General features: G+C 36.2%; 1 protein-coding gene across 1 annotated transcript in view; it reads left to right on the top strand.

Annotated features, from left to right (window-relative positions):
* The window catches only part of DEUP1 (deuterosome assembly protein 1), a 40,582-nt gene that overhangs the window by 21,359 nt on the left and 2,530 nt on the right, over positions 1-16,693 (top strand). Inside the window, exons 7-12 of the mRNA XM_054084546.1 lie at positions 396-541; positions 1,174-1,279; positions 2,915-3,112; positions 4,092-4,178; positions 6,737-6,936; positions 13,356-13,656. Coding sequence (XP_053940521.1) covers positions 396-541; positions 1,174-1,279; positions 2,915-3,112; positions 4,092-4,178; positions 6,737-6,936; positions 13,356-13,656 — 1,038 coding nt within the window. The remainder of the gene's footprint in view (positions 1-395; positions 542-1,173; positions 1,280-2,914; positions 3,113-4,091; positions 4,179-6,736; positions 6,937-13,355; positions 13,657-16,693) is intronic.

Here is a 16,693-nt window from a genome sequence, read left to right as displayed (position 1 = left end):
TTAGGAAAACAGAAAATGCAAGTTACTTATGGCACTAATTTCTGCATGTGAAGCATGGTCTAGGGTCACGGAATCTACTGAAACAAACAGACTATGTATTTTAGATGCATTTAGTACAATAAAGAACTCCTGAATGATGTTCCCTGTGATCATTTCAGAGACAGATGCATTGGAATGTTGCGAGAGCTAAAGAATATTCAGTACGCAATTTTTTAGATGACATTTAGAGAAAGGAGCTGACATGAAAGCAATACCTTTTTCAGAAATGAAACTCAAAATAAAAGCATGTATGTCCTTTCATACAAATCATCCAGGCATTGAAAATTATGTGTTAAAATGCAGCATTTAGAGCTACTTATTTTATTTAACTATTTTTTCATTTGTTGTTTCTTTAGAGCATGGAGGCAGGCTTTTCAGAAATAAGAAATGAGCTGCAGTCAAGGGATGCCCTCTGGAGAAGGATACAACTGGAATGCCAACAGTTGCATATGGAATTATCAAAAATCAGAGAGTATAAAGATATGCAGGAAATTCAAATCAAGTATGTATGTTGAAGATTATATTTAAATTAAAAAACATCTCTGAGCTAATAACTTTTCTTACATTTCATTTAAACTAAGCCTGCTTAAAAGGATACTCTGGATTAAAATATCAGATTCTAAACAATTTTTGAATAAACATTTTCTTTAGCCATTCTATATGACAAGATTGCAGGCAATAGGAACAGGCTTTGGCAAAAGGATTTAATGCTACCTAGATCTTTACAAATCAATACATTTAAATTATTTCTATTTATATATTTATAGTGCCTTTCATTTTCTAAGCATTCAACCACTTTGGAAGTGTCATGATTAAGATTCTTCCTAACCTCCTTTGACTAAAATATTCATCATTTTTATGGGTTGTCTAATCTACAGTAATCTAGATTATACGAAATACCAATCTATGAGACATTTTAGGTTTATTTCTGCATACATTTGTATTGTCCTTAATCTTTAGATCTTCTAAGATAGAACCTGGTTTAGGCTAAATCTTTTGATGATGTAGGGTTTTTTTTTTTGTCAACAAGCAGGTCTTCCACCATTTTACACTGAGGAGAAGATACCATAAAATAAAGGTTACTCAACATTCTTCTTGTTTCATAGGGTTTTTTTTTTTATTTCTTCTTTAAAGGCATCAGTCATCTTGTCCACAGCTTACTGAGCAAGAAGGAAATACAAATACTGAGTTATTACTATTGACACAAAGTCAGCAACACCAGCGAGAAGAGCTAAACAAGGTATTTCGTATTGTGAAGTATTCCCAGATCTTAACTGCAGTATGGGATATTAAAGAGAGCAGAATACCAACTTTGGGTATATGAGTATGCAGAAGAGAGCAGGAGGATAAACCATGCGTTCGGAAGAGTATGAAGTTGTCATATATGAAAGAGTTTTCATAGAATCATAGAATCCCTAGGTTGGAAAAGACCTTTGAGAACATCAAGTCCAACCATACCTGTCCACTACTAAATCATATCCTGAAGCATATATGATTGCATTTCTAGAGGTAGTTATATACCTGTAAAAAAAGCGTTCTGATTCTGTGCACTAACAACAGAGCAAGATATTTCGTCGAAATACTGGAAGAGACGATGCCTAAGCATCATTGTGATTCAGATAATACCATGCAAGTAATAAGCTCTCCAAGGCTACAGGTAATTAATAGGCTATAGGAGGTAAATAGTAATTTGTAGGAGGTCTAACATGTAAAGTATGTGTACAGATCAGCTAATACAAGTCACTGCGGCAGGTACCCACACACGGTTAAGCTTAATTAGTCACCTGCTGCATAGTTTAGGGCAGTGCTTTTTAGTTTGAACCATGCACCACATTGCATTGCACATTTCAGAAGCGCTGTGTGCAGATGGTAGTGGCATGGCACTATGGAATGGCACATGGCTTAGCGATCCAAAACACTTACAGAGTAAAGGATGCTCAGAACCCCTTTTAAAGGCACGTTGTGGTTTTGCTGAGCAGCAATGTCAGCAGGAATATCTCTAATTGGATGCAGCTGACTTGGATGCAGCAATTTTGGCATGATAGTCATGATCTAGCTCTTAAGGTATTTGCATCAACATACATTTATTTACGATTCTAATACTTCTGTATAGTTTGCATAAATAAAAATGAAATGCCATCTATTACTGGTTGTTTACAGTACTGTGAGGAATTATTAAAATGGGTTCAGAGTTTGTTATGCTGGGTTTTGTGGTTTCCTTTCTTGCATAATAAAATCCATCATTACTAAATTGTTGATTAGAATAGAAAGATTATGAAAAGAATCTTTGTGTTGATTCTTTGGAGAAATCTGAACAGGAGATAGTGCAGGAAGTTTGACCTTAAATTTTACATATAACAGCAGGAAAAATTCTCATAAAGTGATTCGCCATATATACTCTTTATTTCTAACACAGTTTTTCATTAAAGAGTATCTAGATTGATTTATCTATATTGCTCCTCAGTTAACTTAGGCTGCATTAAACTTATTTTAAACCTAAATTAACTTAGGAGCAATATAAATAAGTCATACTTATGTTTCCTGAAAGGATATTTCTAGGATATTCTTTTCCATAAATTCCAATTCTTAAAATTAACATTTGTTCCGTTGCATTCTTTTTCAGTATTAAATTAAAAGCCTCATATTTTGTTAATTTCTAATACAAAATGGGCAAATGAAAGCACAAGAGAAGGATTGGAAAAAAGATGTAAAAATAAATAAAGCTATATACACTGACTCATGAAGACATTCTATTACCCAATCTCAAATATCTCTGATTCAGTTAGAAGAGTTGGTGTCTGAAGTCACTGGTAGGTCGTGATGCAATCATATTTACTGCACAACATTTTTTCTTTTTGAAATATATTTGCTACAGATAAGAAACCATCTTTATCGAGAGGAGCAGTCCCATTGCTCTGAGCAGGATAGAATGAAGACTGAAATCTCTGACCTGACAGAAGAGCTTCATCAGAAGGAGATCACTATAGCAACTATCATGGAGAAAGCTAGTCTTCTGGAAAGACAGTTAAAAATGGAGTTAGAGATAAAAAACAAATTGTTAGCAAAACAACAGGTATGCAAGCTGGCAAATCCAGCCTAGATCAGTTTAGTCACACTATTGATAATGACATACATTATCTGTGAAAAAAACATTACATTTGTTGCTGTAGTTTTCATCATCTGTGCTGCAATGTCTGTGAAGTATTACTAAAGCAGCCAAATTGGTCCTGGAACAAGAAAGCATCAGTAAATATTAGCTATACATCAAAATTGCAATTCATTCTGACCATCAAACATAGTTACTGCTATTATACGGACTTTATCTTAGAACCATTTATTATATTATCTAGAACATTTCCTATTTTTGGGGGGAAAGAGGGGGTTAAAGCTTTTTGAGGAATGTTACAAATCTGCTTAGAAAAAATCTGGTAAGCTTAAAACTGTAAGATAACAGTGTTTTCATGGCAAGTTTCAGTTTTAAAAACAAAGATGTTATCTTCATTACTTGGCTTTGTAAACCTTCATATTTCGAGGTTTTTGGGTATCTCTGGGTTTTCTGAGAGGGTCACTGGATATTAACATTGTGATTAATGTAATAGTTTACTTTTGACAATTGGAAATCTAGTGTTTGTGCAAATGAGAAACATCTGCTACTGCATGGCACTCTTTACCAGGCCATATTCCCTATCGTATCACTAAAAACGTGGATGTCATTCCTAGGTTTCACAACTAGGATTTCATCCAGTTTCAGCAGCAAAATCTGACCTTCTTGGTATCTCATAACTGCATGTGAACTCTTTTGTTTTCCTCAGTGCTTACTTTTTTCAAAAAGTTTCATAAAATCAGAGGAATTGCATTTGTATACCTTTTACAAGTGGTTTAAGACTTCTTTCTGCTTTACTATTGCTGTATTTCAAGAAAAAAATTATCATTAGTTTCATAATTCTTAATGTATATTTTGTAAAATTAAACTTACGTACATCTATAGTCAGTGTTATTTCGAGTTAACAATAATATTCTTGTATTTAACTAATAATTGAATCTTTTCCTAGTTGTTGGATTTCCAATACGAAGCTAGGAGATCTGGAAACACACATCGAAAAGAGATGATGGAAAACCAGGGGTGTAAAAGTTGCATGGTAATTTTTTTTTTGATCTATGCAATTTGCAAAAGAGTTACGTGTATTTATTGTTAATGTAGATTGAGACCATGGTAGATTTAGTGATTTCCAGGTTGCATAAAAAAAAAAATAAAAATAAAAATAAGTTATGTGACATGATCAAAACGAAGAGGCATTCAGATGCAGCCAGAAGATAGGTATATCTAGGAATAATTTTTACCTAAATAAATAGTAAGTAAACCTTAGTAAACTTTATCTAACTAAAATAGATGTAAGCGAAATTTTTCAGTAACCATCAAGGCACTAAACAGTTTCCAGGAGCCTATTTTTTTTGTATGTGACATCACTTGTTTCAGCAAATATTTAATTGTAAACAGTCATCATTCTCACAGATACAGAAGTATGTCCCTTTTTTACTATTTCACCCATTTGTTTGCATGATATTGAAATAACATTTTAAAAAACTAACACATTTTGCCCTCACCCAGCTTATTTTTAGAGTTGAGGTTTTACTTCTCTCCAAACAGGAGATATTTAAAGTTTATTTCATAAGAAACTGTGCCATAATATCATGTAGAACTATACTTTATATGGATGTAATAAATATTATATATACCATCTTCCACAAAAATCTTCAAAACGTCCCCTGCTCACAGAACATCTACAGTTGTATCTATCACTAGAAAAAAAAAACAACCTGGAATGTTGTTTGTAAATGCAGCCATAAATACATCTTTGGGGGATTAGTTACCCATTAGTTGTCTTACTGTAGACTGACCAATGCATGAAAGAATGTCATGTTTTCCCATCCACTTAAAACAGCATATATGTCTAACAACGATGTATTACCTATATATACATGTGCACAATTTTAGACAGATATATGTGTATATAGGCTGTATTATGGTGGAACATGTACAGATGTATGTGTATGTGTGCCTAGCTCCTCTCCAGTGAGATTCTTCATGAAGACTGAGAAGAGCTGTCTAACAAGAATCCTTGTAGATAGCACATTTGTTAAATTTTAATGGTAAAATCCCGTTGCTGGATATACCGAGGTCAGTACCTATATCAAGGCATCTGTGGTCTTAATAGTTCTTTCCTGGTGTATTACAGGGATCTAAATATTAAAGATTGTGAAGTATTTGGTGTTCAGATTGCAGGGACTGGAGAGATTTTTACAGATGTGTTTGTGCACGACAGTAGAGCACTACACAAACGCCTCAAACTAGTGCCAGCCTAAGCCAGTAGGGTGTAATGTAATGCATCATCAGGCAGGGTTACTTGTTTAGATCTCAAAAGCAATGTAGCTGTGGCAACTCAGTTTTGGGGTTCACGTCACTTTAACTGCACTGCTAATTCTAGAGCTATTAGTCATAGTTAACTTAGCATCCTCATTCCTCTGTTATGCCATTTCTCTCCACTTGGGAGACACAGCTAAGCCCCTGCCCCATGTATTTGCCAAACTATTAATTTTCTTATACTTTTCAGCACTTCCATGACATTTTGGCTCATAAACTTCCCCTAAAACTAGCTCTGCAAGGCAAGGCTTATGGGAAGAGATGGCATCAGACCAGTTAGACAAGCTTTTGGGTTCAGGAGTCCAGTTGTGCTAGCAGTACACTAAGAAACAAATCCTTAATACTCGAGTTACCACGATCAAAAAAAATAAGGAAGATCTAGAAACATATGAAAGCACAATGAGTTTTTAGTCTTTTGTGTGCAATATGATAAATCTGAGAATTTTCTCTTGATGACAGTGTGCTGTTACCGCAAATATATTTTACACAATGCAATGCAGTATTCTGCAGAGAAGTAGTTCCGAATTCACTAGCTCAGCGTGCAGCATAGGCTTCATGGTATAAGTCATACAACAAAAAGGGAATGGGGTATCCTAGCTAGTCAAATTCCAGAGCTAATCTCCATCCTCTCTGCTTGAGTTCCTAGCCAACGGGCCCCTTTAGCCACTAGTTGATGTGCACATGTTGCTTGCACTTCCAATATTTTGTATGCCATGCGGGCTCACCCAGCTGAGAAGCAGAGCTCAGTATACAGGCAGAGAGCTCTCTAGCATACTGCTAACATACTTTACTGCTTCTAAAACTGAATGTGACTGTATCTTGACACAGATATCAAAATGTGCCTGTAGACATTCCCTGTATATAGTACAGTAATGAACTTCTATAATTTTTCTTGTTATTTTTGCTGGAATTGTTGCTGGAGGGAGCAATACAGTCTGCAGCTTAGCTATTACAGTTGCTTTTATGTCTTAAGTTTTACAAAGCAAGCCATGAATTTACAACAATAATATTTTGAATGCATGTTTGTTGAGAAATTTTAATTTGTTTTGTTGTGGTATAGAGACATTTATCCCTTCTTTTCCATTTGCCTGCAGCGGTTTTTTTTCTCTGGAGGCAATTCTCTTGGTTTGCTCTAAGTGCAGCATGATTGTATATGGTAGCTAGGTCTTTCTTTAGCATTGGAAGTTGTTTTGTGTTTGCTTTTTTACAAAACTAACATCCATTTACTGTGGAAAAAAAATTACTGCTTAATGATGTTTATATCTCCTTTCATAGCATATGGATTTATCTAACAAAGAACATGGAAATGTCACACCTTCCATTCACAAACAGGAACATGAGAGTGTAAGACTACAAAATAGTCTTATTGAACTACAAAATGACACAGAAACATCGGTACTGGCTTGCATGGATACATACAGAGAAACAAAGCACAGCTACAAAACCCATTCAAAGATGCAAGAAAAGGAGGAGAGGTAATATTTAGATTATACAAGCATATGAAACTTTCTGTAAGTTTTTTTGGGCTCATCTAACTGGGCCAAACTGTTAACCTTTTTTTTCTGGTTCTGTTCATTCAGAACTCCCACCAACATAAATAGTTAGTTATATCTGTAAGGATTTCCTTCATTTTTTTTTGGCTGGCTAACTGAATTTGGCAATAAATGAAGTCCCAGAAATGTTTAATCATTCCTTTAGTATTTGTCACATGAAACAACATGAGAAAATTTTTATGTGCTGCTAAAGTTATTTTTAGTTCCAGGTTTTGCAAAACAGGACAGAATGTATTTTTTACTGCCAAGTAAAAACAAGACAAGGAAAAGATACAAAAACCAACATGAGAGGTAAACTGCTCCACAGGAGGTTATCTTAATAAGCAGTTTGAACTACTACTCCTGCTGAAAAGCTTTGTGTCCTGCCAGTTTCACTTGTTGGAAGTTTCATTAAATGTCTTTTAATGCCTTGTCTAGTTTCGGTGTTCTTGGGTGACCTGATTTTTAAAAGAAACACAATTTCTGATGCCCTGCATAAATCATTACTACAATAAACTCCTTGTTAGGGAAAAATAATGAGACTTAAGAATACTCAAACTCACAGAAAACACATTGTAACAATGACTTCCTTCTTAATTCCCTGTATTCAGTGAAGCACTGAATTACCTTCAAATGTTAAAATCATGGCATTGGAGTAATAAAAAGAAAATTAAATTCCCTGCTATTTCATAGTACAAGAGAGTAAAATAAATAGGAAGCTAAATATTTTGATCATTTGTAATAAAGAATTTACATGATAGTCCGAATGAAAAACAATTCTGTGAAGTAAAGTTTAAATAATTGGAGCCAAGATTATACAAGTTGAGATTTCAAACTGATTCATTCTGTCTTTGGCAAAATGTAAAGTCATTTTCTCTCTGCAAAATATAAAGGCATCTCATTATAGGTAGCTACATTCTCACCTAAAATTTCCTTTTAAATACAATGTTTAGTGTTGCAGGTAGTATTCATGTGTATGTAAATATATATATATTATAGGTATGTACATATACATATATACACATACATACAGATATATATGGAAATGGCAGGTATGGCTGTTTTCCTACTAAGTTTCAAATTATGTTGAAGGTTTTGCTGAAACAAATATTTACAAACCAAGATGCAGGCTATTTTTCACCTTTAAGTCTCATAATTTCAGCATTGATTGGTCAGCACAACTTTTGCTCATGCTTCTACTCTTCTTAAGTGAGAAAACGTAGTATTTTTTCCCATTTTCTCAGGAATTACTGTTGCTGTACATGAGGAACTGGGAAATTTAAATGTAAGACACAATAGAACTATGCAGGCAATTTCATAAATGCAGGATTTTGATTTCATAGCCGTCGAAGACCAATGTTAAACCAAAACTGGGAAGGAGAAACCTGGGAAAGCCAACCGTCCTCACAACAGAAATCTCAACCACACAACTGAACACAATCTAAATTATTTTTCTAATTAATCTGATGAAAGAGATATCTTGAGCCTGGTTTACAGGACCTAAAATGTGTGTTTGAGTTCCCAAATGAAAATCTATTTAGCCAAATAAATACACACACAGATTTCAAAAAATGTGCAAATTCCACATGTGCCATGTATACACATCAGCCAGCCAGTTTTTTTAAGATTGTGCCCCCTCTGTACTGTAAGTTCTCTGTTTCCAAATAGGGAACTACAAGATTTTCTCAGAAAACTGAAATTCAATTTTCAACTATCAAATGTATGCAGACAAACCAGGCAGTTGATGGTGGTCGAGTTGAACTCTGGGGCATGTTTTATCTTATTGTGAGCATAAACCTTGTTATTTCTGTTTAATTTTCAGTTCTGTTTCCATGGTAATTATGGCACTGGAGAAAGGGCACAAAGATTTTTTTTTTTACATAGTAAGAAAATAGAAAACATGGTGTCTGTGCAAGGCGAGGTGTGTGATTGTATTTCAAATAGTAATTTTCAGAAGCTGTACTTTTGGTTTTCCTGTTGCATTCATAAACCTATAAAGATTTGCACAATAAAAAAAAACCCAAGTCTTCAACCAAGTATACTCTATATTTTTCCATCCTGTCTCACATCAGCATTAGAATCCGAGGCATGGGCACAGCCGTTAGTGAGATAGGAGACCTCTAGAGAAAATATAGGAAATTGCAGGAAGTTACATTGGCAATTTAGAGAGAGGCATGAGTTCTTCCTTTTTTCAGTGCACAGTGAATTTCTAAATATTATAACATAAGATACTCAGGAGTGGCATCTTTTTGCTAAAAAAAGACTGTGGCTACCTATAATAGCTTTAATTCATTACTGTTCTCATATATGACAATTGTCTTACTTCTAATTGCCATTTACCTAAGCTTTCCCTACCCTCAAATTTTTAATCCTTTATTTAGACCTCGGTGACATACAGTTGATTTAAATATTGGTATCTTTGGAGAGGATTTCCTCTGATGAAGCTGATGTGTTTAGACTGTTTTTTGCAAATTATAACATGTATGTGGGTTCCCAAATGAAAGGCTACTTATTTATCATAAAAAAATATACACAAAATAGGTAACTGGTGAAGCCAAAGTGCAATTTCATCATGTGGCAAAAGTGAAGGGTAAAGGCTGTGAATGAATGCCTGATAAGGTAGCTGGGGATCTCATAAAGGATCTGTGTCGAGACGTATCTGTCTAAAGGAGGTTTTCACTACCCTTTGGAGGTCACAGACTCTTAGTCATGCTGCTGTTATCAGTTATTGCAATAGAGAAACTGGAAGCAGTGAAAACAATCTCTTCAGGACAATGCTTTTTAAGCATCAAGCTAGCAAAGTTGGTGCTTTGTAAGCATCAAGTTACACTTGCAAAGTAAAACAAAACCAAAAATTCTGAAGGTATTCTGATCATTAAAGACCTGTTGTTTTCTTTCTCAGTACTATGTACGTTAACCAGCCCAAGCTGTGTAAGGAATTCATTTTTCACCACTGAAGTCATTGATCACATACGGACCAGGCTGATTTTATATATGAGTCTGGAAAAATCAATCCTGCCTATATAAATTCCATCTGTGAGGACATCATTCTTTCACTTCTTGTCCCATATGTCACTATGTCAACAGTGATATTACTGTTGTGTATACCTTAAAAACTCTATGACAGTAAACCCACTGGAAGCACAAGTTATTCAGCTGCAGTTATAGTGTGTTTGCGTTGCCAGTGTAAACAAACAGACATTTTTGTTACAAATTGGCAGGTATTTGCCTACCTTTACATGTGTATTCAAACTAGAACACTGTTCTTCGATAGTATTTTGCACTGAACTGGCAGAAATTTAAACCCCAGCTGTGAAATCTATCTGAGGTGAAGGCATAATATCCGTATCAGAGCACTTAAATATAGGTGCCATGTCTTTCCAAGACAGCAAACACCTCAAGCAATCCTATAGATTAAAGCTGGAAGTGGAATTCTCCTAAAAATCAGTCCTTTCGGGAAGGGGGTGGGGAAGTGTCTGTTTGTACTATCTAAAAGCTAACTTAACTGTAGGCACCTAAGTCTGAAAATTCAGGTAGTGGTGAAGTAAGCTAGAACATAACAGTAATAACGGTTACTAAATACATAGAGAAGTTGTTCTAGGCAGTGGGGGAAGAACACAGATCACATAGGCTTTACTGGGAGTTTACAGAGGAAATTACTTCCAAAAAGGTCAGAACACAAGATGAAGAAAAATCTGTGATTTTATTATTCATGCCACCTGTCTTCAATTGTGGCAGTAATTTTCATTGTGCCCTTCATCCAAACAATAGATGGAATGAACTTTAAAATAAGAGAAAGTAAATGAAAAAAGGCATTCTCCTGTGCCCAAAGAGCAGAGTGTATTTATTTTAAAAAAAGCATGGAAGAAAGGAGAAAACTGCTCCCAAAAAGGTAAATATTTCAGGTGATTTAGAAAACTGGAAGGTTTGGTGAATACTTTCAAAGAGGTTTATGTTAGAATATATAATAATAATATTATAGCATCATGCTTGTAATTTGCTTTCCTGTAGCATTCAGAGTATTTTAATCACTACTTCTTTTATACTCAGAGAAAAATATATTCTTCATTAGTTCTCCGAGTTGTTCTGCACAGTCCATTAATGGAGTAGTCAGCTTCATGTTTCAGGGCTTATGTGCAAGCAGAGTCCATTACGACTGCACAGCCACCTTCTCTCAACACCAATATTTTAATTAAGATTATAAATGATGGTATGAGTTTTCTGCAGAAAACACTGGCCTGTCATTCGGCTTGGCTAATTCTTCTTTTTTGTTTTTTTAAAGCTGTTTTCCTTGGGTCTGAGCAGCACTGCATATTCTTGGAAGTTTATAGCAATTACATTTTCGTGGCAAACGACTTGATCTTTAAAAGCTTTTATAGCTGCATTTCAAATTAACATAGTGTTTTAGGATATTTGCAATGACAGGATCTTTTCAAACAGCCATCATGTTTAAATGTAGTAGCTACCTCCCAAAACTGAAATTTCAATTTTATCATAAGGACAGACCTCAGTACAATGGAAATTTTTTCCTGGATCAAAAATATTGTCACAGAAATGTAATAAAATATAAAATAATTAAAACCATTTTTGCATGTTTTGGTATGTAATACAAGTAAAAATGCAATTGACAGTTAGTCTCATTCAGCAGACACCTGCATGAGCTAGTCTCAAAATTCTCTGCTCTTACCAATATAGTTTCACATTCGTTAAGTTAAATGTCAGGAAAAGAAGACATTTTGAATGGGAAGAAAATATGTTTCTTTTTTTTTCAAAGCTGCTGTTAACCATAATAGTTTTTGCTTCACAGAACTGCAAATGAATACAAATACATGCTTTCACATCCACTCTGATCACTGTAACTGGGTTACAAGAGCTATGGAGCATCATAATAGAATACTTTAAATTCTTTTGTGAGCATAAAGATTTCACTTAGTTACAAAAGTATGTTCTTGCACAATTTTTAAAATTGTATATTTTAAAATTGTATATTTAAAAAATTTTTTTTTATTACCCACGTTAACCTCCAAAGTGTTATCATTGCATCAGTGGCAAAATTAGTATTGCAGTAACAATGCAGGATCAAAGATTCCTGTACTATTTTTTAATTTGACTTAGTTAAGCATTGTCCTGGTTTCGGCTGAGATAGAGTTACGTAGTCTTTGGTTCTAAGCCACTCCTCAAATATTGTGTTCAGTTTGGGGCCCTTCACTACAAAAACGACATTGAGCTGCTGCAGGGTTGCAGAGAAGGGCAACAGGACTAGTGAGGGATCTGGAGCACAAATGTTTTGGAAAGGAACTGAGGGAACTGGGGTTGTTTAATCTGGTAAAAAAGGAGGCTGAGGGGAGACCTTATTGTTCTCTACAGCTACCTGAAAAGAGAGTGTGGCGAGGTGGGTGTTGGTCTCTTCTCCCAAGTTACTAGTGATAGGATGAAAGGAAATGGCCTCAAGTTGCACCAGGGGAGATTTAAACTAGAAATTCAGAAATATTACATCACTGAAAGGTTTGTCAAGCATTGGAACAGGCTGTCCAGCAATGTGGTGGAGCCATCATCCCTGGAGGTATTTAAATGAGGTGTAGAAGTCGTGCCTAGGGACATGGTTTAGCAGTGGCCTTGGCAGTGTTAGGTTTGTGAGCAGACCTGATGATCTTAAAGATCTTTTCCAACCTAAACTATTCTGTAATTTTTTTCTCAGTAGCTGACATAGCACTGTGTTTTGGATTTAGTATGAGAATAATTTTCATAAAGCACTGATGTTTTAGTTGTTGCTAAGCAGTTCTTATTCTAGGTCAAGAACTGTTTAGTTTCCTGTGCTTTGCCAGCAGGGAGGTGCACAACAAGCTGGGAGAGGGCACAGGCAGAATAGATGACCCAAACTGGCCCAAGGGATATCCCATACCGTATGATGTTAAGTTCAGTATATAAATTCAGGAGCTGGCAAGGGTGTTGCAATCTCCACTTGGGGACAGGCTGGGCATCAGTCAAGGGAGATGAGCAATTGCATTGCACGTAATTTGTTTTGTGTATTATTTTATTGTCATTATTATTGTAATTCTCTCTTCCTTTCCTGTCCTATAGGAAAAAAGCACTAATAATAGGGTTTGTTTCCCATCTTACATATACATTCATATTTCATTCCCTGTATTTGTGTTGCTAAATTCAGCCTAGTTCCCATCATACTGTAAGCTGAGTTATCAAGACATTTACAGTAACTTAGGTGGGAAGTTGCTAAATTACTGTAACTTGGTTATGCTCAGTCTTATGATTATAACTTGATGTACAAACAAATAAAAAAAAACCTTAGTTTTGCTATGATACCTTAGAGTTTTAACTGGGTTTTGATTTTTTTCCTCTTTTAGAACTCTCCGAAAGAAAGATGCATGGAAAATTGAACATCAACAGATTGCTATGTTCACAGCCTGCGGATGCCACAGAAACTGTAGTCCTGCTTCATATGGCCAAGGCAATATCACTGGTTCTAAAAGTGATAGCGCTTTTCCTTCTTGTGCACTTGACAGAGGTTATGAAAAGAAAACTGGTGATAAATCTCCATCACTACCAATGGGGTATCCTTTGGGCTTCGGTGGGCCGTTTCCTGAGAAGGGCAGTACAGGTACCTTACTGAGCCCTGTTTACGATGCTGAAGAAATCAAATTATCTGTAAGTAACTACTTTCCTATAATACATATATTCTCAAAGATCCATCTGTGGAGCAAATGGTTCTTTGGAGGAGCCAAAAAATTAGATCACCTCTGTTGTCATTATTATTTATATAGTGCCAGCCCAGCAAAAATGGAAATACCATACTAATATAAATGCAGTTTTTCTGGAGATCAAACATCCGCTACTGGGCCATACCTCTGTACTAATAATAATGGTGATAATTACCTTCCAATATGTGACTGCTCATGGTTCTTTTGACGCAGTATGGGATGCACTTGGCTTTCTGGTCTGCAAGAGCATATTACTGGCTCATGTTGAGCTTCTCATCCACCAGCTCATCCAAGTCCTTCTCTTCAGGGCTGCTCTCAATCCATTCTCTGCCCAGCCTGTATTTGTTCTTGCCCTGACTCAGGAACAGGACCTTGCACTTGGCCTTGTTGAACTTCATGAGGTCAGAACAGGCCCACCTCTCCAGCCTGTCAAGATCTCTTTGGGTGGCATTCCCTCCCTCCAGCGTATCAACCACGCTACAGCATGGTGTTGTTGGCAAACTTGCTGAGGGTGCCCTCAATCCCACTGTCCATGTCTGTGATAAAGATGTTAAACAACAGTGGTCCTAATACTGACCCCTGCGGAATGCCCCTTGTCACTGGTCTCCACTTGGACATTGAGACATTGACCATAATTCTTGGAGGGCAACCACCCAGCCAATTCCTTATCCACGGAGTGGTCCATCTCTCTGTTCCTCATCTTTGTCTTCTGTAGATTCCTAACCAATCCACTGCTTGTTCTGTGATACTTTCTGATGCACCATACAACAACTCCGTGTCTCCCATTTAGACACTAGAACAGATTGCAGTGGAAAGTTGTGGAAATTCTACCAATGGATATTTTAAGAATGATTTTTACAGTCTCAATCCTACACTGAGGCATGTTGTGGTACATACCTCTTGCTCTTAGATGTTACTATTACCTAGCTGATTAGGTACTTAGGCATTCTAAAAGCCTTCCTATCTCAATTTTGATTTTCATATATGAAAAGAAGCATGTTGAAGACCAACATCTGTACCTGCTGTCTAAGATGTATTGTAGCGTATGGTTGGAGGAAACTACTTCCAAAGGTCCCCAGATTTAGTCACAGTGAGATTGAAATTAGCCAGATCAATTTTTAGTCTTGGTGTTAAAAGAACTTCCTCAGAAAGTAGAAGGGGCTAAACTTAAGAAGATTTTAACACTCGGATTTGACCACTAATGGTTAGACCACTAAATGTTAGAATATGCCAGGTGTTAAAGCTTTTTTGCTGCCCTTCTGAAGGTGCACCCACGAATGATGGGACAACCCGTGAGGCAGGAAAGAGATTTACTCTAGGCAAATTAATTAGGTTGTGTGTGGGACCTATTTTCCTGGAGTGCTTCTCCCCAGCAATCCAGAGTTAATTCTTAAGTGGTTTGAGTAGTTCTTTCTTAAGGAGAAGACATATTCAGCACGTATTTCATATGTGGAAAAATGCATCTGTATCAGGTGCACTCCTTAATTTCTAGTAAATGGTCACGCAAAAAAGTAATTCCCATTACTGGTCTACACCAAAGAAACAGCTGACACTGTAGAAATGAAAAGGTTGCCTAACTTCCCAACAAATCAGGTTGAAAGCTTACCAATGAACACATTGCAGTTAGAAAATCAAAAGACATAAAAGAAGTGTTTTCTGAGGAAAAGAAATTCAAAACTAGGGACCATGAATCTCATGTGAGACATGGATTTAAGCAGTTTCTTTATAGTTTTTCTTCCTCAAGCACTGAAAGTAAAGACAATTAAGAACATAGCAAAAGAACAGACCAGAGGCTTGGAAAGTAAAGCTTAGTTGCTAACAAGCAATGTTGCCTTTTAGACCTGTTTACAACAGGTCTATACAACCTTCTCTCCATGTGCATGAAAAACAGTGTATTAAGCACCTGTCTAAAATGAGAGTCAGTGATGTCTGACCCTCAGGTAGGGAACCACAATCTGCTTATTTAAGTGATAAACATTTTTCTCTCAACGTGGAGGAAATCTAGAAATGTCTCATTTGGAGTTTACAGTGTATTTCAAGAAGAAACACATCAAAGTAAGTACGAGTTGAAGTGAAGGACACTAGCATTTTAGGAAAATGGTGATGAAGAATCTGGAACACAAGTGTTATGACAAATGGCTGAGAGAACTGGGGCTGTTTAGTCTGGAGAAAAGGAGGCTGAAGGGAGACCGTATCGCTCTCTACAACTACCTGAAACGAGGTTGCACCGACATGGATGTTAGTCTCTTCTCCCAAGTAACAAATGATAGGATGAGAAGAAATGGTTGTGCCAGGGGAGGCTTAGGCTACGTGGTCAGAATAGTACTTCACTGAAAGGGTTGTCAAGAGCTGGAATGGGCTGCCAAGGGAAGTGGTTGAGTCACCACCCCTGGACGTATTTAAAGGAGGGGTAGATCTGGTACTTAGGGATATGGTTTAGTGGTGGTTTGACAGTGATAAGTTTATGGCTGATGTCAATGATCTTAGTTTGTCTTTCAATCTCAATGATTCTGCGATTCTGTGAAGATAGCCGGATCATGAGGCCAACATGACAGGTCAGCAATTGTAAATATTGTTATAACAAATGTCTGAGAATCTTTCATAACTAGATTTAACACTTCTGAAGACTAGCAATCATGTCAATCTGCTGTTCATATACAAAAGCTTGACATGACTTTTTTCTCAAGGTGATGACACCTATTGCATTCAGATTTCAGATTTCAGTAAAATCGCACATTTCAGGAAACTGAAACACACATTTTATGAGAATTAAGCTACAGGTTCATATTAATAAACATTTAGATCCGAAAAGATGATTATTGTAACCTGAAGAATTTGCAGATGACAAGACACAAAGGGAGGGCATAAGAAAAATGCAGCAGAAATGAAACACCTCATTAGAGATACAAAGTGATACAATGCCTGCCCATGGTGAGGGAGTTGGAACTAGATGATCTTGAAGGTGCTTTACAACCCCAACTACT

The sequence above is a fragment of the Cuculus canorus genome, chromosome 1 (genome assembly GCF_017976375.1).
Source record: "Cuculus canorus isolate bCucCan1 chromosome 1, bCucCan1.pri, whole genome shotgun sequence".
NCBI classification, from domain to species: domain Eukaryota; kingdom Metazoa; phylum Chordata; class Aves; order Cuculiformes; family Cuculidae; genus Cuculus; species Cuculus canorus.
Note: the sequence above shows the minus strand (reverse complement) of the source record. Positions and strands in the feature narration are given on the sequence as shown.